The 20304-nt window shown below is 39.7% G+C and overlaps 1 protein-coding gene across 2 annotated transcripts in view; it reads right to left on the bottom strand.

The window, feature by feature from the left end:
• Positions 1-20304, bottom strand: part of naprt (nicotinate phosphoribosyltransferase) — a 36490-nt gene that overhangs the window by 12408 nt on the left and 3778 nt on the right. For both annotated transcript variants that reach the window (XM_057841322.1, XM_057841321.1), the window contains exons 2-5: positions 11896-12023; positions 11726-11808; positions 3462-3592; positions 3282-3397 (exon numbers count right to left, since the gene is read on the bottom strand). In XM_057841322.1, the coding sequence (XP_057697305.1) occupies positions 3282-3397; positions 3462-3592; positions 11726-11808; positions 11896-12023 (458 nt within the window). The remainder of the gene's footprint in view (positions 1-3281; positions 3398-3461; positions 3593-11725; positions 11809-11895; positions 12024-20304) is intronic.

The following is a 20304-nucleotide window of genomic DNA, read 5'->3' as shown; positions in this document are numbered from 1 at the left end:
ACGGAGGAAAGAGCGTAAACAAAACAGGAGGCATGACAGTTAGCCGACATGCTAACCTGAACGGAGCAGCTTTTCCAAGTCTCATTCTCGCCTTTCGAAACTGAAAAATTACACAAAATTACCCCGACTCATGTCACACACGGCGGCGGGTTTGATTGTCTTCACCGATTGGCCAGCCCCCGGCAGTGAGCAAGTTTCAGCTCGTCGTTCGGAAAGTGACCGCCGGACAAACCGGCTGACGTCGAAGCAGCGCGTGGCTGCCCAAACCCAAACCGAGGATAGTGGTCTATTGGCGGCCACACGAAGATGACCGGACCAGGGTTAGGGGGGGGCAATGGTGTGTGACAAGGCGCCAGTCGTCGGCCGAGTGGCCTTTTCGGTGGACAGGGAGCACTGTCACCCACAAAATGTAAGCCACCTCCTTATTAAAACTAGGGCTGTCAAAATTATTGCGTTAACGGACGGTAATTAATTTTTTTTTTATTTATCACGTTAAAGGGTATGTAGCGGCAAAGGGGGTGTGAGACATCAATAGAACCGTTATGTGCCAAGATAACAAATATTGATAAAGTTAACAAAAAAATCAATCACATTAATGAGCAATTATCGAAAATAGATCGAAAATGACGAACATTTCCGAAAGTGTTCCGGAAACAGCCGAATGGGGCAGCGACATCACAACAAGTGATTGACAATCGAGGCGGAGCCAGGTGCCATTGTTTTTTATCGACGAGAGAGTAGCGTTCGGGTTTGTTTGACCAAAACATCACTAAAACGGCTCAAAACTGCTATGCTATATGGTGTACAAATAGCTATTTATCGGAATATAGTATCCATGAGTTCCCGAACGCGAAAAAAAAAAGCTTGACTACGCAGACAATGGGTAAAGTTCGTCCGTGCAAAGAGGGCTAATTTTCTAGACCCAGCCTCCGGCAAGGTTTTCTGTTATTTTCCACCTGAAAGCTTCTCAAACTATGGACAAGTGAAATCGGGTTTTGCTGCAAGATTGCCGCTCAAAGCAGATGCGGTGCCCACCATACACCAGCCACCTGAATGTCCCGAGATATCAAGAAAGAGGACGATGACTGGCAAAGGAGGCTAAGGCTAAGCAAAGGAGGGGAGCAGCCAAGCTCGAAATGGCCAGAGTGAGTACTCTTTTATAATAAAAAAATATCACACATTGGATACAGGACTGGACACATGTATAAATTATCGCTCGTAAAATATATAGAACAAATCCTCTGATCCCATTCATATTTGTGTCTGTTGGCAGAGCGAAAAACTATGATAGAGCAATAAATGATAACTATGCTATACATTACTTTATTTTGCGGTCACGGTGTATCAGCTTCACAAAAAGAAATGCAAAAAATATCATTCGTTGTTTCCCACACTATCTGCTGCCGATGTTTCATCAGTGTCATTGCTCCCCTCAATGACATTTCATTACGCTGCATTGGCGTTCGTTTGGGCTCAAATTGGTAACCTAAAACACCAATTAAAGCTTCGTAACTCTCCTCGTCACCATTAGATGAACATTCGTTACGTCCTTCTACGTCGGATTCGTCGCTGAAACTAGAAACGAAATTGTCTGCCATCATCGCCGCCATTCAGTATTAAAGCACTGAGCCTTTTTTCTTGTTGAAGAAACACCCCTCACTGTCAATTCTGAATTCTCTTTTATTGACAACGAGGGGTGTTTCTTCATGTGGGAACCTGGAATATGTGCAGGACGAACACAATGCAACAGCATAAACAGCTCAAAACACCGCTAATTCTCCCCTCACTAGAAGGAATTATATTGATGCAGACAGGCGCTGCCCCCCTAGTGGCCGGTGGCACTCTCTTCACTTGTAATGACGTCACACACACAATCTGCCAGATCTCAGGCGCCGGTCGTTTTAGCTTGACAATCGAGTCAAATTTCTCTTATTTTCTTGTGTGTGTAATTACACAAAGTGGCATGATATGAATACAAAAGGCATGCGTTTATGGATAAATGATGGAATATTAACATTTTCCCAGGGCATGACATACTCTTTAAAATATTTGATGCATTTAACGCACATGCCCCGCTCAAACTGATTAAAATGACAGCACAGTGTAATGTCCACTTGTTACTTGTGTTTTTTGGTGTTTTGTCACCCTCTGCTGGCACTTGGGTGCGACTGATTTTATGGGTTTCAGCACCATGAATGAGCATTGTGTAATTATTGACATTAACAATGGCGAGCTACTAGTTTATTTTTTGATTGAAAATTTTACAAATATTAAAACGAAAACATTAAGAGGGGTTTTAATATAAAATTTCTATTAACTTATACTAACATTTATCTTATAAGAACTACAAGTCTTTCTATCCATGGATCGTTTTAACAGAATGTTAATAATGTTAAAGCCATCTTGTTGATTTATTGTTATAATAAACAAATACAGTACTTATGTACAGTATGTTGAATCTATATATCCGTCTTGTGTCTTATCTTTCCATTCCAACAATACTTTACAGAAATATATGGCATATTTTATAGACGGTTTGAATTGCTGATTAACTCGATTATAAATTTTAATCGTTTGACAGCCCTAAAACGTGTGACATGATCCCAGTATGTGACATAATATAAAACACGTAGCTTACTCACTTCCTCATCGGTCCAATGGTCCCACAGTTGTCGGACATGTTTTGGCCATTATCCGCGGTGAACTTATTGAAACCCAAAAAGGCACACATGCCTCTCCCTGGTGCACCAACAAAAGCCTGCAGCACATTGGGCTGGCGTGATGCGAAAAATAAACGAAATAATCCGCAAAATCAGCTGAATCCGCAGTCATTCTGCATACTGTAGTATTGGCTGTATACTGAAGATGATTAGCCTGCTGATGTCACATTCGCTTTCTTCGTAAATCCAGGAAGTCACTCATTTTCATGGCGCGGGATTGAAAAAATTGAATAAATATATTGATCGCTTCCACACACATCCAAGCAGTCAATTTCATTCAGCAGCATAAAATACTGCGTGAAATATGAAATAAACATGCTTTTTGCTGTCATAGGCACTTTATTAAATTAAACGAACACGAGTCGTGATCAATAAGTCTGCAGCTCTCTACTTGCGTTTGGATACAATTTTTTTTGGATAAACTTTTTTTTTCTGCTGAGGTACGCTTTAAATCATTCACAATTATGAATAGTCAAAGTCAAGACAGTCCAGACGGTGTCTTTTACAGCCAACATCAACATTTCACCCTATTTCAAGTTCACTGAATGAGTGCACACTCACTTGTGGGCAAACCTCCTCCATAGACGTAAAGGACGTGACATATGAATGAGCCATTGTCCCTGCAACAGGGATCCCAAACAGCAACCCAGCCTGAACATTACTGGTGAGATCGAAACCTAAAAGACAAAATCATGAGTCATTCTGTAAGAAACTGAGCATTGTTTTGTACCCAGCAATCACCTCCAATATATGAATATCTGGAAGCAGTGAGGCCTCCATCTGGCCCCTGAGCCCTTCTGAGCCCCATCTCCAGAAGTTTCTTCCGGGGACCAGACGCCAGGCGGAAGCGGGCAGCATTACTGCAAACTAGACTAGAAGAAACAAAATCTCCTGTGCTTTATACTGCAATAAAACTGCAGCTATTTTGTGTATTAATTTCACAGATCTTTAGGAGTGTTGTAACTAGAGATGTCCGCGGGTCCGATCACGTCATTTTCAAAGTATCGGAATCGGCAAAAAAATATCGGCCATGCCTTTTTTTAATATGTATATATTTTCTAATTAAATCGTTTTCAAAATGTATTTAACGTTACAGACATAATACTCATCCAGAGTCTTTAGTTTAGGCTTATGGTACCAATAACGGCGGTAATTAATTTTTTAAAAATGTAGCACGTTAAATATTTAACGCAATTAATGCATGCGTTGCACGACCCACTCACGCATTGTCGCGCTCAATCTGTAATGGCGCCATTTTACCCATTTAGAGAGATAAAGGGCAACGTAAAATGAGTAGAGTGACTTATGGCAGCCTTTGGAGCATTTTTTTAATAGGCTAAAGCCTCACAATCCCTCTCCCTACGATTAGAAATGTCATGGGAAGCAATGTGGGGAAGCAAGGTAGCAAGTGATCTTTTTCTTAACCCCTTATGTTATTTCCCAACGCAGAGAAGATATATCAATTGGTCGCACTACGCACAGTCATGGGTCCACTTCCCATCATGCATTTGGGTTGAATGGCTGCAGTATCATTTACTGAAAGCTCAACAAATACACTAGATGGCAATATTTAGTCACAATATACAAAGTCACAAGTCTTTCTATCCGTGGATCCCTCTCACAGAAAGAATGTTAATGATGTAAATGCCATCTTGAGGATTTATTGTCATAATAAACAAATACAGTAGTTATGTACTGTATCTTGAATGTATATATTCGTCCGAGTTTTATTCATTTTTTTCTTAATGCATTGCCAAAATGTATATGATCGGGAAAAATTATCGAGAATGATTGGAATTGAATCGGGAGCAAAAAAAAGTAATCGGATCGGGAAATATCTGGATCGGAAGATACTCAAACTAAAACGATCGGATCGGGAGCAAAAAAACATGATCGGAACAACCCTAGTTGCAACTGTCCTGTGTGAAAGAACTACTTCACTGTATTTTTTTTCAGTCATCAGAGCAAGGTACAGACTAAAAATATTCTCAATTGAACCAAAATACAGCATAATCTTTTTAGGGACGTCCCCAATCTGATCAGATGATCGGAAATTGGGCCCGGTCAGGTAATTTGTAGAAGATCGGAATCTGGTGGTTAAGTTTTTAAACCAGATTTATTTATTTTCATTATTAAGTATTAACCCATTGTCTGCCATTAATGACGATAGACGTCCAGTGTTGTTTTTGCCAACGATAACGAAAATATTTCGTCAACGAACAATTTTTTTCACGACTATGACGGCTAAATCGTGTTTTGGGAGTGCCAGTTTTTCTGACGAGAACGAGATGAAAATTCGCCATAGTTTCCGTCATAAGTTCACAATTTGTGACATTTTCTTATCGGATGTGTAGTTAACATGGATGGTAGTAGTGTTCGGTCGTGTCACTCATGTGACGTGCTGCCCACCCCCCGACCCTGCTTCTCCACACACACGCTGTCCTCTCCAGGCTCCAGACTTGCCTTTTGTGAAAGTCATGTCAGGTGTTGCTTGGTAAGTTTAGATTTTTTTATCTTGGTTAGATATGTCATGTTTAGGGGTGTAACGGTACACAAAAATCTCGGTTCGGTACGTACTTCAATTTTGAGGTCACGGTTCGGTTCATTTTCGGTACAGTAAGAAAACAAAATGCAAAACATAAATGTGCTAATTTCGTAGACACCTTTGTGCTTTCAACAATAGGAACATTAGCCTATACAAACCTAGAATTCTGCTCAAAAAGTAGTGGGTATTTAAAGATAATCTAACAACAATTTGCCTTTCAGACTCCGCATATTGGTCAGCTTTCTTTCTGAAAGAAAGAAGAAAAAAGAACTCCTGTGCTAAAGAGAAAAGCAATCCCAATGACAAAGATTTTAACTTGTATTTTACATATGAAATGCCTCAATGAATCTTTTTTTTTTTCTTATGAACGGCTTTCAAAAGCTTTATTGGTGGATTTTCTCAAGTCAAAGCGCCACACAGAAATTAATAAATTTAATTGTGTAAGCAGGATCTGTGTATTATTCTTATGATTTAATTACAGGTGTTTTAGCTCATTTCAATTCATTTTATTTAAATGGGCTATTATTTATTTTATTATGTGTTTATATTTGACAAATGTGATGTAGTATTCATTTCTATTGTATATTTTATGTTGTATAACTTTAGTTCCTACAGTGCCTTGCAAAAGTATTCGGTCCCCTTGAATCTTGCAACCTTTCGCCACATTTCAGGCTTCAAACATAAAGATATGAAATTTAATTTTTTTGTCAAGAATCAACAACAAGTGGGACACAATGGTGAAGTGGAACAACATTTATTGGATAATTTAAACTTTTTTAACAAATAAAAAACTGAAAAGTGGGGCGTGCAATATTATTCGGCCCCTTTACTTTCAGTGCAGCAAACTCACTCCAGAAGTTCAGTGAGGATCTCTGAATGATCCAATGTTGTCCTAAATGACCGATGATGATAAATAGAATCCACCTGTGTGTAATCAAGTCTCCGTATAAATGCACCTGCTCTGTGATAGTCTCAGGGTTCTGTTTAAAGTGCAGAGAGCATTATGAAAACCAAGGAACACACCAGGCAGGTCCGAAAAACTGTTGTGGAGAAGTTTAAAGCCGGATTTGGATACAAAAAGATTTCCCAAGCTTTAAACATCTCAAGGAGCACTGTGCAACCCATCATATTGAAATGGAAGGAGCATCAGACCACTGCAAATCTACCAAGACCCGGCCGTCCTTCCAAACTTTCTTCTCAAACAAGGAGAAAACTGATCAGAGATGCAGCCAAGAGGCCCATGATCACTCTGGATGAACTGCAGAGATCTACAGCTGAGGTGGGAGAGTCTGTCCATAGGACAACAATCAGTCGTACACTGCACAAATCTGGCCTTTATGATAGTGGCAAGAAGAAAGCCATTTCTCAAAGATATCCATAAAAAGTCTCGTTTAAAGTTTGCCACAAGCCACCTGGGAGACACACCAAACATGTGGAAGAAGGTGCTCTGGTCAGATGAAAACAAAATTGAACTTTTTGGCCACAATGCAAAACGATATGTTTGGCGTAAAAGCAACACAGCTCATCACCCTGAACACACCATCCCCACTGTCAAACATGGTGGTGGCAGCATCATGATTTGGGCCTGCTTTTCTTCAGCAGGGACAGGGAAGATGGTTAAAATTGACGGGAAGATGGATGCAGCCAAATACAGGAACATTCTGGAAGAAAACCTGTTGGTATCTGCACAAGACCTGAGACTGGGACGGAGATTTATCTTCCAACAGGACAATGATCCAAAACATAAAGCCAAATCTACAATGGAATGGTTCAAAAATAAACGTATTCAGGTGTTAGAATGGCCAAGTCAAAGTCCAGACCTGAATCCAATCGAGAATCTGTGGAAAGAGCTGAAGACTGCTGTTCACAAACACTCTCCATCCAACCTCACTGAGCTTGAGCTGTTTTGCAAGGAAGAATGGGCAAGAATGTCAGTCTCTCGATGTGCAAAACTGATAAACATACCCCAAGCGACTTGCAGCTGTAATTAGAGCAAAAGGTGGCGCTACAAAGTATTAACGCAAGGGGGCCGAATAATATTGCACGCCCCACTTTTCAGTTTTTTATTTGTCAAAAAAGTTTAAATGATCCAATAAATTTTGTTCCACTTCACGATTGTGTCCCACTTGTTGTTGATTCTTGACAAAAAATTAAAATTTTATATCTTTATGTTTGAAGCCTGAAATGTGGCGAAAGGTTGCAAGGTTCAAGGGGGCCGAATACTTTTGCAAGGCACTGTATGTGAATATTAGTTCCTACTTGTTTTGTTGTGGTAGGAGGGTTTTGTGTTGAACACAGGGCCGTGTTTGTTATTATTATAGCAGAGAAGACAGCAGTAAATCAACAAAGACAAGTTAACTGTGCCCTGATCTACCACTCAAGAGATCTGATGGACTCAAAAAGTGGGTTACGATTGCTTGAAAAGTTTGAAAATCGACCGGATCAACCGTATTATTACACGAATGACTTCCGGTCTGCCCGATCCTAGCTACCGGTAGTAGTATTGACGCAGGAGGGTCGCGTCTCGCGTCAAATAATAAACTCTGCCATTCCTTTTGCGTGCGTCGTGTTGCGCCGCTTCTGGGACGCGTCTAACACGTGGCCACACTGCGACTGGTGTGCATTGGCTGATTGACTTTAACGCCCGCGTTTCACTGCGCGGCGGCCACGTTGTCGCGCCGTTGACATTTCTGGGTTATACTGTGCTACCGTGATGGTCCTCATTATAGTAGAGAAGACTGAGTAAATATAATCTACACAAAGAAACTGTAACCTGATCGACTCACAGCCTCGAAAAGTAAGGGTTACATTACGTCAGAAACTCGTTCGGTACGCTACCGTTCCGAACTGAGCACCAGGTACCGAAACGGTTCAATACAAATAAATGTAGCGTTACACCCTTAGTCATGTTGTCTTAGCCCAATGCTTTTCAATTATAATAATTATTTTAATCATAATAATTTAATTAACAATTATCTCGTTAAAATCATGGTGTCTTTAATTATGCTCTCTTTTGCTCTCACCTCGAGTTACTGGAAATCCACAAAAAGACATACATTACAGTCGAACGCGAGCGCGAGAATTATGGACACAGCCTGCTGACTAGCGTGCTGTCCATTAACTTTTCGACCCTTGTTGCCATTTGGATTGCTTATAATGGGATGATATTGATGTATTAGATACATTAGATGCTTAAATCATAAAGCGTAGGTCATAGGCTTCAAGGTTAAATATAATAAATAGTGTTGTGTACTCACATTTATATGTTCCCTTTATGCATAGGGAACCTTTTATTCTCAGTATCTCACATTCACATTCTTTAATCGTAATTGAAAAAATATTTTAAAAGCCCACCGCAAGAATTAAAATATTTTGGTATTGGAATTTAACCCCGAAAATTCCCCTGGAAATTTTTTATCTTTGCACAGATTAAAATCAAGCCATAGGAAAAGCTGTATGCAGTAAGATTATCATTAACTATACAGCTAACTCCCCGTTTAGCCATGTTTATTTACAAAATAAAACACAGGGCTAAATTAAATCAACATTTACTCACACACCAATTTCCTTTATTATTGTACATCCACCCACATGCATACATATTGTTTACCAAAGACTTGAGTTGGCAAAGGGGATCATCTTGAAGTGTTCATTATTTATTATGTACCAGGATGTGTGTCCAAAACCTTTTTTTTTTTTTTTAATGAGAAACTTAAAGAAAATTTCAAAGGTCTCAAAAATGTCTATTTTTCACTCACCTGATTTGACCTACTTTTAAGGTGTCAAAAAATGCCCTCCTGTTTAAATTTTTTTCTTTCCCGAGAAAATAGACATTTTAAGCTTTCCACTGATTTGGAATTTGAAATTTTGCCACATTGGGGGTCTCACAGCAGAACTTCAAGTCACTGTGGAGTGTTTTCCGCCCTATATACAGTAGGGCAAATAAATATTTAGTCAACCACCAACTGTGCAAGTTCTCCTACTTGAAAAGATTAGAGAGGCCTGTAATTGTCAACATGGGTAAACCTCAAACAAGACAGACAGAATGTGGAGAAAAAAAAAACAGAAAATCACATTGTTTGATTTTTAAAGAATTTATTTCCAAATTAGAGTGGAAAATAAGTATTTGGTCACCTACAAATAAGCAAGATTTCTGGCTGTCAAAGAGGTCTAACATGGCTCCACTCGTTACCTGTATTAATGGCACCTTTTTTAACTCATTATCGGTATAAAAGATACCTGTCCATAATCTCAGTCAGTCACACTCCAAACTCCACTATGACCAAGACCAAAGAGCTGTCAAAGGACACCAGAGACAAATTTGTAGACCTGCACCAGGCTGGGAAGACTGAATCTGCAATAGGTAAAACGCTTGGTGTGAAGAAATCAACTGTGGGAGCAATTATTAGAAAATAGAAGACATACAAGACCACTGATAATCTCCCTCGATCTGGGGCTCCATGCAAGATCTCACCCCGTGGCGTCAAAATGATAACAAGAACGGTGAGCAAAAATCCCAGAACCACACGGGGCGACCTAGTGAATGATCTACAGAGAAATGGGACCACAGTAACAAAGGCTACTATCAGTAACACAATGTGGGACTCAAATCCTGCATTGCCAGACGTGTCCCCCTGCTGAAGCCAGTACACGTCCAGGCCTGTCTGCGGTTCGCTAGAGAGCATTTGGATGATCCAGAAGAGGACTGGGAGAATGTGTTATGGTCAGATGAAACCAAAACAGAACTTTGTGGTAGAAACACAGGTTCTTGTGTTTGGAGGAGAAAGAATACTGAATTGCATCCGAAGAACACCATACCCACTGTGAAGCATGGGGGTGGAAACATCATGCTTTGGGGCTGTTTTTCTGCAAAGGGACCGGGACGACTGATCTGTGTAAAGGAATGAATGAATGGGGCCAGCTATCGAGAGATTTTGAGTGAAAATCTCCTTCCATCAGCAAGGGCATTGAAGATGAGACGTGGCTGGGTCTTTCAGCATGACAATGATCCCAAACACACAGCCAGGGCAACAAAGGAGTGGCTTTGTAAGAAGCATTTCAAGGTCCTGGAGTGGCCTAGCCAGTCTCCAGATCCCAACCCAATAGAAAATCTGTGGAGGGAGTTGAAAATCCATGTTGTCCAACGACAGCCCCAAAGTATCACTGCTCTAGAGGAGATCTGCACGGAGGAATGGGCCAAAATACCAGCAACAGTGTGTGAAAAGATTGTGAAGAGTTACAGAAAACATTTGGCCTCCGTTATTGCCAACAAAGGGTACATATCAAAGTATTGAGATGAACTTTTGGTATTGACCAAATACTTATTTTCCACCATGATTTGCAAACAAATTCTTTAAAAATCAAAAATGTGATTTTCTGGATTTTTTTCCACATTGTCTCTCATGGTTGAGGTTTACCCATGTTGACAATTGCAGGCCTCTCTAATATTTTCAAGTGGGAGAACTTGCAAAATTAGTGGTTGACTAAATACTTATTTGCCCCACTGTATGTGAGGGGTGTGATGATTCACACAAGTCACGGTTCAGTACGTAGGCTACCTCGGTACGGAGATCACGGTTTGGTGCGTGTTCAGTACAATAGGAAAAACTCAATGAATTAATGAAAAAAATCAGTTCAAGTCAATCAGTTAATATAAACATAATTGATGTGAACGATATTACAGAATGTATATTGTAATAACGTGTAGAACCTGAAAAGTATCATCAATTACTTTGCTGAGTAACTAAGTACTATTACAATGAGGTAACTGAGTTATTAACTTAATTACTTTATGGGAGAAGTAATTTGTAACTGTAACTATTTTCATTTTTAAATAAGATTAGCAGCACTGGTCATGAATTCAACAAATACGTAAAGTGACGGTTGACACTCCGAATGTCTACTCACAAGTCTTTGTGCCATTACCAGGCACAAAGACTTGTGGGTACACTGACCGAGTAGCAACCAGTAGCAACCGCGACTTTACAAAGGAGCAAAGACTTGAAGGTGCACTTTCTGAGTGTCGACCGCCACTTTGGATAGTTAGTGAACTCATGACCTGGTTGAGCTTTTTGTGAGAAAAAAAAAAAAAAGAATGCAATAGGTGAGCACTTATTCAGTTTACCAATAGGAGGTAAGACACCTTTGTTAAGCTAAATATGCACCAAAGTGTATGTATACATATGCATTTGAATTGACATAGTCATATCAAATGTCAATATGTGTGTGCAGCTCCCAGTGTTGTCTTTTCTTTGGAAACGAGTTCGAAATGGCTCTACAAGTATTACCATCCCCTGCCGTAGAATGTTAAATTAAAAAAAAAATAAGATTTAGATTCTGTAAACTCAATAGTGAAACCCTGTAAAGGGTTCAGTTAAGGCTGCAATATCATTTAATGTCGATGTTTTTTTTTTCATCCTTATCTAGCATATGTCTCACAATTGAACATTACATATATTACCTTGCATAATTTACAAGACAAAGTAAACTGGTCTCCAGCAATTGAACCACAGCCAGTGGGCCTGCAACCTCCATCAGAGGCTCCTGTAGATATTGCAGATATATCAGTTTGTCCCTCAAAGAAACCAGAATCCTCATCATACTGTCACAAAGTCCTTCATGTCATCTCACCCGGGCAAAGACCACCGTGCCTTCTGGGACAGAACGGAGTGTAACACCGGAACAGTCAAGACTTCGCAGGAATTGGAAAAAGGCAGGGTCCGTAGCAGCCGGTAAAACGGAGCGCAGAAAGTCCACATCTACACAAATAATAAAACATATGAAAAAATAAAAGTTATTTTTGAGAGCATTTTCAATCTTTGTGCCATCATTGTGCCAGCCCTTCTTCAAATGCCCGCTCACAATGTGCAAGAATTTTGTCGTGGCTTATAATCTACAGTATTATTATATTAAATAGGACCATGCATGCACTTTGAAACGTTGTCTAAACATTGCCTGGCTCTGCCAGACTATTCTCCCTGTATTTTTCAAACACTGAGAGAAATAGTCTGGGAACCATCCCATTAACGGCCTCTCGAGCAGGTACAAAATCAATCGACAAATCAGATTCGTTTATTTGCGTGACGTGTTCTTAGCGAGCAACGTCACTCTTGCGCGTCGAAAGTCGTCTCCACAACACAGATGGTCAACGGGAGAGCCGAGAATATGTTCCAATCCACGGTAAAATCAGTTTTAAATTACCAAAAACACATCGACACGAGTCATTGACAACAGTCTGTCTCGCGCTAGCCATGTTGAATAAACTCCGCTCTCTTCGTATGTTTACTTCCGCGCGCAAGTCCCTCGTCCTTCCCTCGTCAGTTTACGAACGTCACGTCTGCCCGTCGCTGATTGGTCCACTCCGCTGTCTGTTTGCTGTGGCTTGCTCCGCCCTGGAAATTGTATCAGCTTGAATGGTGGCCAGACTCAATAGCTGGAACAGCGGTGAGTCTGGTGTACCAGGCAAGTGAAAACAATGAACTGAATGGAAAAATTTTGCCTAATTTAAGCTTGAAATATTTATGTAAAATGAATGATAACTGCCAGGATTTTTGCTTTTAACCAAAAGTCTAGAGTGTTTTACGTTCATATCTATAAAAATTCCACGTGTTAAGTATTTATTTACAAGAATTTTCAACTTAAAACGCTCTTTGTTTTATGATGGCCGCCACATTGGATTACACAATACCATAACTTTTGCTTGAAATATTTATGTAAAATGAACGATAACTGCCCATTTTTTGCTTTTTAACCATGAATCTAGACTGTTTTACTTTCATATAGAAATTCCGAGATTTAAACATTTATTTACAAGAATTTTCAACTTAAAAAGCTCTTTGTTTTGTAACGGCCACCATGTTGGATTTTGTGTTTCTACACAAAAGATTTTATTAGGGAACGACTTTGAATTTTTTTATGTCGCTGCTCACGAAGACTCATATTTGCCTCAGGGAGGTGCCTGTTTTGGTTTTAGGTCGCTAGTGGCTTTGGTTTTGAAAATATTTGAATTTGAAGTTTTTGAAAATAGACCCCCTACGGATCGGCCCCGAGCCCTGTGTCCCGTCAACTGATAGTGAAGTCTATGGTAAAATGTTGTTATTGTTGTGCAGTAGTGAAGTCACTAGTTAAGACTACTACTGCATTTACGATACCATAAACTGTGGAGCAGACTTTCAACCTCAAGTAGCTTTTCATTAGTAAAGACACTCGCCTTTTGTACAGGAGAAAAATGAAATAATTTACAGCAACAACAGCCTGTGTTTCTGGAGTTTTATCGCCCCTTGCTGATGCTTAGGTGTAAGTAGCTTTGGTAAGTTCTAGCACCTTCTGCTGACATAATCATACGTCGACTCGAGCTCATTGCAAATCGAGAGAGCTAAATAGACGAGCTAACGTCTACAGCCAATGTACCATTGCCATCTCACCACATTGTTTGTGCTACAGTTGTGGTCAAAAGTTTACATACACTTGTGAAGAACATAATGTCATGGCTCTCTTGAGTTTCCAGTTATTTCTACAATTCTGATTTTTCTCTGATAGAGTGATTGGAACAGATACTTCTTTGTCACAAAAAACATGAAGTTTGGTTCTTTTATGACTTTATTATGAGTGAACAGAAAAAAGTGATCAAATCTGCTGGGTCAAAAATATACATACAGCAGCGCTAATATTTGGTAACATGTCCCTTGGCCATTTTTACTTCAATTAGGCGCTTTTGGTAGCTATCCACAAGCTTCTGGCAAGCTTCTGGTTGAATCTTTGACCACTCCTCTTGACAGAATTGGTGCAGTTCAGTTAAAGTTGATAGCTTTCTGACATGGACTTGTTTCTTCAGCATTGTCCACAAGTTCTCAATGGGGTTTAAGTAGGACTTTGGAAAGGCCATTCGAAAATCTTAATTCTAGCCTGATTTAACCATTCCATTACCACTTTTGATGAGTGTTTGGGGTCATTGTCCTGTTGGAACACCCAACTGCGCCCAAGACCCAATCTTCGGGCTGATGACGTTAGGTTATCTTGAATAATTTGAAGGTAATCCTCCTTCTTCATTATCCCATTTACTCTCTGTAAAGCACCAGTTCCATTGGCAGCAAAACAGCCCTACAGCATAATACTACCACCACCGTGCTTGACGGCAGGCATGGTGTACTTGGGGTTAAAGGCCTCATCTTTTGTCCTCCAAACATATTGCTGGGCATTGTGGCCAAACAGCTCGATTTTTGTTTCGTATGACCACAGAACTTTCCTCCAGAAGGTCTTATCTTTGTCCATGTGATCAGCAGCAAACTTCAGTCGAGCCTTAAGGTGCCGCTTTTGGAGCAAGGGCTTCCTTCTTGCATGGCAGCCTCTCAGTCCATGGAGATGCAAAACACGCTTGACTGTGGACACTGACACCTGTGTTCCAGCAGCTTCTAATTCTTGGCAGATCTGCTTTTTGGTGATTCTCGGTTGAATCTTCACCCTCCTGACCAATTTTCTCTCAGCAGCAGGTGATAGCTTGCGTATTCTTCCTGATCGTGGCAGCGACAAAACAGTGCAATGCACTTTATACTTACAAACAATTGTTTGCACTGTTGCTCTTGGAACCTGCAGCTACTTTGAAATGGCACCAAGTGACTTTCCTGACTTGTTCAAGTCAATGATTTGCTTTTTCAGATCCATGTATGTATATTTTTGACCCAGCAGATTTGATCACTTTTTCTGTTAACCCATAATAAAGTCATAAAAGAACCAAACTTCATGAATGTTTTTTGTGACAAAGAAGTATCTGTTCCAATCACTCTATCGGAGAAAAATCAGAATTGTAGAAATAACTGGAAACTCAAGAGAGCCTTGAAATTATGTTCTTCACAAGTGTATGTAAACTTTTGACCACAACTGTATTTGCAAGTATCGCTTGTAAGTTATATTACATATATTGTTTTATATTCAAGAGTGTTGTGTAGTATATTGGAGTGGTAAAATGTGCTTCAAGCTGTACTGTACTACCAGTTGCTATTCAAATTAACACGTGGTGCATACTTTGCTTTATTTTGTGACTTTATTTCATATTATTGACACGTTTTGCTGTTTTCAGTTTTACGAAAAAGTATCAGTGCTCCTGTCAAGAGAAAGATGACCACAGTAAAGCCAATTCAACTTGACTCCAGACTCTTTCGAGCCTGATTTGTTTGCTATCTGTCATTTTGTGTACCCACACACACATTGAGGACAGAATACGTGCCTTATTGAACCAAAAAACTGATGTTTGCACTTACAGAGATACCTCGCCAATTCACACTTCGAAATTCGAGGTTTCAGTTATTCGCAGACTTTTGAGGTACTGTACAGGGCTTCCTTGACACCTGTGCATTGTTTCATCTTCATCGAAGTGTACAGGTGTTTCTTCATCATCAGCAGCACTGTCAGTCAAGAAAGGAGCCACTGGAATCTAATGTGTTTTATTTTAAAAAGTTAAGATCCAGTGAAGAAAATAGGTATTTAAACACCCTGCTATTTTGCAAGGTTTCCTACTTAGAATTTATGGAGGGTCTGAAATTTTCATCGTAGGTGCATATCCACTGTGAGAGAGATAATCTAAAGACAAAATCCAGAAATCACAATGTATGATTTTTTAATGAATTATTTGTGTGATACAGCTGCAAATAAGTATTTAAACACCTGAAAAAACAAATGTTAAGATTTGGTACAGTAGCCTTTGTTTGCAATTACAGAGGTCAAACATTTCCTGTAGTTTTTCACCAGGTTTGCACGCACTTTAGGAGGGATCTTGGCCCACTCATCAGTCAGGTTTCTGGGCTGTCGCTGAGAAACACGAAGTTTGAGCTCCCTTCAAAGGTTTTCTATTAGGTTTCGGTCTGGAGACCGGCTAGGCCATGCTAGAACCTTGTTATGCTTCTCACGGAGCAACTCCTTGGTTTTCCTGGCTGTGTGCTTCAGGTCATTGTCATGTTGGAAGACCCTGGCACGACCCATCTTCAATGCTCTGACTAAAGGAAGGAGGTTGTTCCCCAAAATCTCACAATACAGGGCCCCAGTCATCCTCTCTTTAATACAGTGCACTCATCCCGTCCCATGCACAGAAAAACACCCCCAAAGTATGATGCTACCACCCTAGGGATGGTGTTCTTGAGATAGTACTCGTCATTCTTCTTCCTCCAAACATGGTTAGTTGAATTATGACAAAAAGTCCTTTTTTACTCTACTCTTTTACTCTGACCACAAAACTTGCTCCGATGACACCTCCGCATCGTTGAAATGATCATAAGCAAACAGAAGGGCCATGACATGTGCTCGTTGAAGCAGGGGAACCTTGCGTGGCATGCATGATTTCAGACCATGACGTCTTTAGTATTACCAACACCAACATTCAAAACAGTGGTCCCGGCTCTTTTCAGGTCATTGACCAACTCCTGTCGTGTAGTTCTGGGCTGATTCCTCACCTTTCTTAGGATCATTGAAACCCCACGAGGTGACATCTTACATGGGGCTCCACTCCGATTGAGGTTGACCGTCATGTTTAGCGTCTTCCATTTTTTGATGATTGCTCCAACAGTGGACCTGTATTCACCAAGCTGCTTGGCAATTGCTCCGTAGCCCTTTCCAGCCTTGTGGAGGTGAACAATTTTGTCTCTGGTGTCTTTGGACAGTTCTTTGGTCTTGACCATGTTACAAGTTTGAGTCTTACTAATTGTATGGGGTGGACAAGGGGTTTTTATGCTGCTATCGACCTCAGACAAAAGCATCTGATTCAGGATAATACATGGAGTGAAGGTGGACTTTTAATAGGCGGACTAATAGGTCATTCAGGGCCAGAATTCTAGCTGATAGACAGGTGTTCAAATACTTATTTGCAGCTGCTTCACACAAAAAATAGTTAAGAAAATCATGCATTGTGATTTTTGATTTTTTTTTTTTTTAGATTTCTTTCACAGTAGACATGCACCTATGATGAAAATATCAGACTCCTCCATGATTTCTAAGTGGGAGAGCTTGCAAAATAGCAGGGTGTTCAAATACTTATTCTCTTTACTGTATATCCATATATACATGAACACGTCACTGTTTTCTTTTACATACATATATCTCAATTATATCATAATTATTACCTTTGGAGTGTTTAAAAAACATTCATAAAAATATGCATGTATGTAAATAGGCTCCGCCTTTACTTTGCGGATTTTCGATTTTCGTGTGGCATCACACCATGTCTTATTATGCAAGTACAAGCGCATCCAATAAAATGAAATAAAAGTACCGTTTGTTTTTAAATACTGTTATAGTATCGTATTCAAAACTCTAGTACCGCAGTACTTATATATAATACAAATGAAATACTGTGCAACATTAGTCACAGCCAAATAGTAAGTGAACTTTTTTAAAGGCATCAGGACTGAGGCTACAACCATTTCACTCAATTTACCATTTTTTCAGTTTACTCTGACATTTAGGTATGGCTTTCATATTTTATCATGCAAGTTAATTCAACTCCTTTAATCAAGTTCACAAAATCTACTTGATAAAATGAGTTACGCAGGAAATTAGTGAAGAATGAGTTTTTTGTTTTTTTTTGTAGTTACAAAAGCGCTTTAAAGAACATAAAACAATGTCAGCTTAAGAACGACCCCCAAAATGCCCACTTCACAAAATTTAATACAACATTATACGGCTCAGCACAATCAACAGGATCCTTAGAATTCTATGGCAAATAGCAGTTGTCGTAACACTCCTCTAAAATTATTGGAACAGTGAGGCACATTCCTTCATTTTGTCTTTAGAATTTAAGCATTTGGTTAAAAGATTAAGAAGAGATCAACATTCCAGTGTTCATTCCTAGGTATTTACATCTGCGTCTGATACATGAATAATGCTGTTGTAACAAAAAACACTGTACAGTGCATTTTTTGTAAAGCAACTCATAACTTTTCTTTTCCTAAATTGTATCAGCGGTTTTATGGGGATCCTATCTGTCTGTACAGTCTATGGCTCAGATTTTCCATCTTATTTTGGCTGCATGAAGGCTTGTTTTAGCGGTCTCGGATAACATTAACACAATTATGAAAATAACACTGGCATCAGTGTTGTTTATCAATTTAACTAGAGAACTAATTTTGTCTTTAAAGGTAGCTCAGAATCCTAAACTGAGTATCAACATTAAATGCTACAGCCTGCTTGAGTAATCAATGAATGACATGCCTTATAATAAAACAATTGTTCACCGTGAAAAATACACCTTCAAATAAAAACTACTTTATCTCGAGTTTTGTTTTAGAAGAAGTAAAACGCTGAAATAACAAATCTTGCAATAACGCTATGAACGGTACATTCAGACATTGCATTCAATAATATCACATATTTAAAGGAGTGACACATAAGATTTGCACTTCAATTATTTATTAAATGGCCCAAATATTTCAATTGACATTAAGAAACATGTTTTTTGGAAATGCCTCTAACACAGTTCTCAATGGTTAAACTGAGATATTCCCATTTTAAAAGTAGATTGTCAGCCTGTAATAGTTATTGTTTTGATTCTGTGTTTACAGCGGCTGTCCCGCCCTCTCTCCACCAATCAGCCAAGTAAGAGATAAGTTCTTTGTCTTTGTCCAGGTTGCCAGAGCTCTGTAGGCCTCTTAAACTACGGTTGCCGAAATAAGACAAAGATATGCATATGGCGGAAAACACAGACACGACTGAAAAAGCAGTTTCTACCCTTGCACTCCTCTTTAAGAGAAACTGCAGTATTTTAAGCCAAAACAACTGTTGTGTTTGATAGAACAATATGTACCGAACTATTTTTGTAATTGTCCGTTTTACCCTAGAAACCCCCGTTTACAGATGTTGCACAACCGCTTTTGTTTTAATTACTTACAGAGGCGTAGTGTCCCATTAGGCATACGCAGGCAATTGCCTAGGGCCCCCAGCCAGCAAGGGCCCCCAGAGGGCCAACAGATTTGGCACACAAAGATTTAGCACACTCAGCTTCACCGCACTGTCGTAGCTACAAGTATTGGGAGTGATTCAATACCATGGAGTTACTTGGCAGATTATCTAACAATTCTGTTATCAGTCCCAATTAGCATACATGTTTACGCAAGTCCAATACGTTTAAACACTGCATGTATGTGCAAAGAGTGATTCACCAAGATCTTTATGAAAAGTCCTTGCTGTAATATTTATGTTGGTTTTCACAGGCCACCTCATTATTCATGTGACTAGTTAAAGAAATGGTGATTTTTCCAAGAAAGTCTATTAATGGGTCTATCGTATTCCTCGTTGAATACTCTATAAGAAAAATATAACATATATTCATCTAAAATAATCCTAAACGATTTTATTAGCAATTTTAATACTCCTTTTAGCAAGGTTCCTTGGGTATGCGGTATGCCGCTGCGTACGTTCCCAGAGCAACCAGTCCTGTTATTTTCCTACGTCACAACCGCATATTCTGAGAACGAGTATAGGCGTAAGCGTAAGGTGCGCATTTCGAGCAGAGGACGGCCACCCCTCCTGTTAGAGGATTAATCTGTGCGTCCATGAACAAATGTAAGTATTTCCTCTTCATGCCATAAAGTTCTTATGATAAGTTACAGCCGTTATCAGCTCGACCGTTTCGTGTTTTTCCTGTTACGTCGGCTGGTTGATCCCACTCGTTCTCGCTGCGTCGAGAAGAGCGTTCTTTACATTATATTCGCATTGCACATTTGCTTTAAGAGGGAAGGTGTTAGGGTTAGCATCTTAAAATGTTGTACATCCATATGTACACACAGCGCGCACTCGAACCCCCCCCCCCCCCACCTTCGTGTTCATTTTACTGCGCAAATATGTATGTGTGTCACGTGACTCAGAGTGAGAGTGGGTGGAGATCAGGCCTTTTTTTAATTGGCAAAATGAAGAGAAGTTATCCGTCTGGAAATGAAAAAAGAAAGAAAAAAAAAGCAAAAGAGGAGAAAAGGAGGCAAGACAGCGGTGAGTGTACTATGTTACTGTAGTTTTATGTCCTAATGTAGTAGAAGCCTGGCACTTTGAGTGTCCTAAAAA

Source organism: Corythoichthys intestinalis, chromosome 7 (genome assembly GCF_030265065.1).
Source record: "Corythoichthys intestinalis isolate RoL2023-P3 chromosome 7, ASM3026506v1, whole genome shotgun sequence".
Classification (NCBI taxonomy): domain Eukaryota; kingdom Metazoa; phylum Chordata; class Actinopteri; order Syngnathiformes; family Syngnathidae; genus Corythoichthys; species Corythoichthys intestinalis.
The sequence above is the reverse complement of the archived record's forward strand: the minus strand, read 5'-3'. Positions and strand labels throughout refer to the sequence as shown.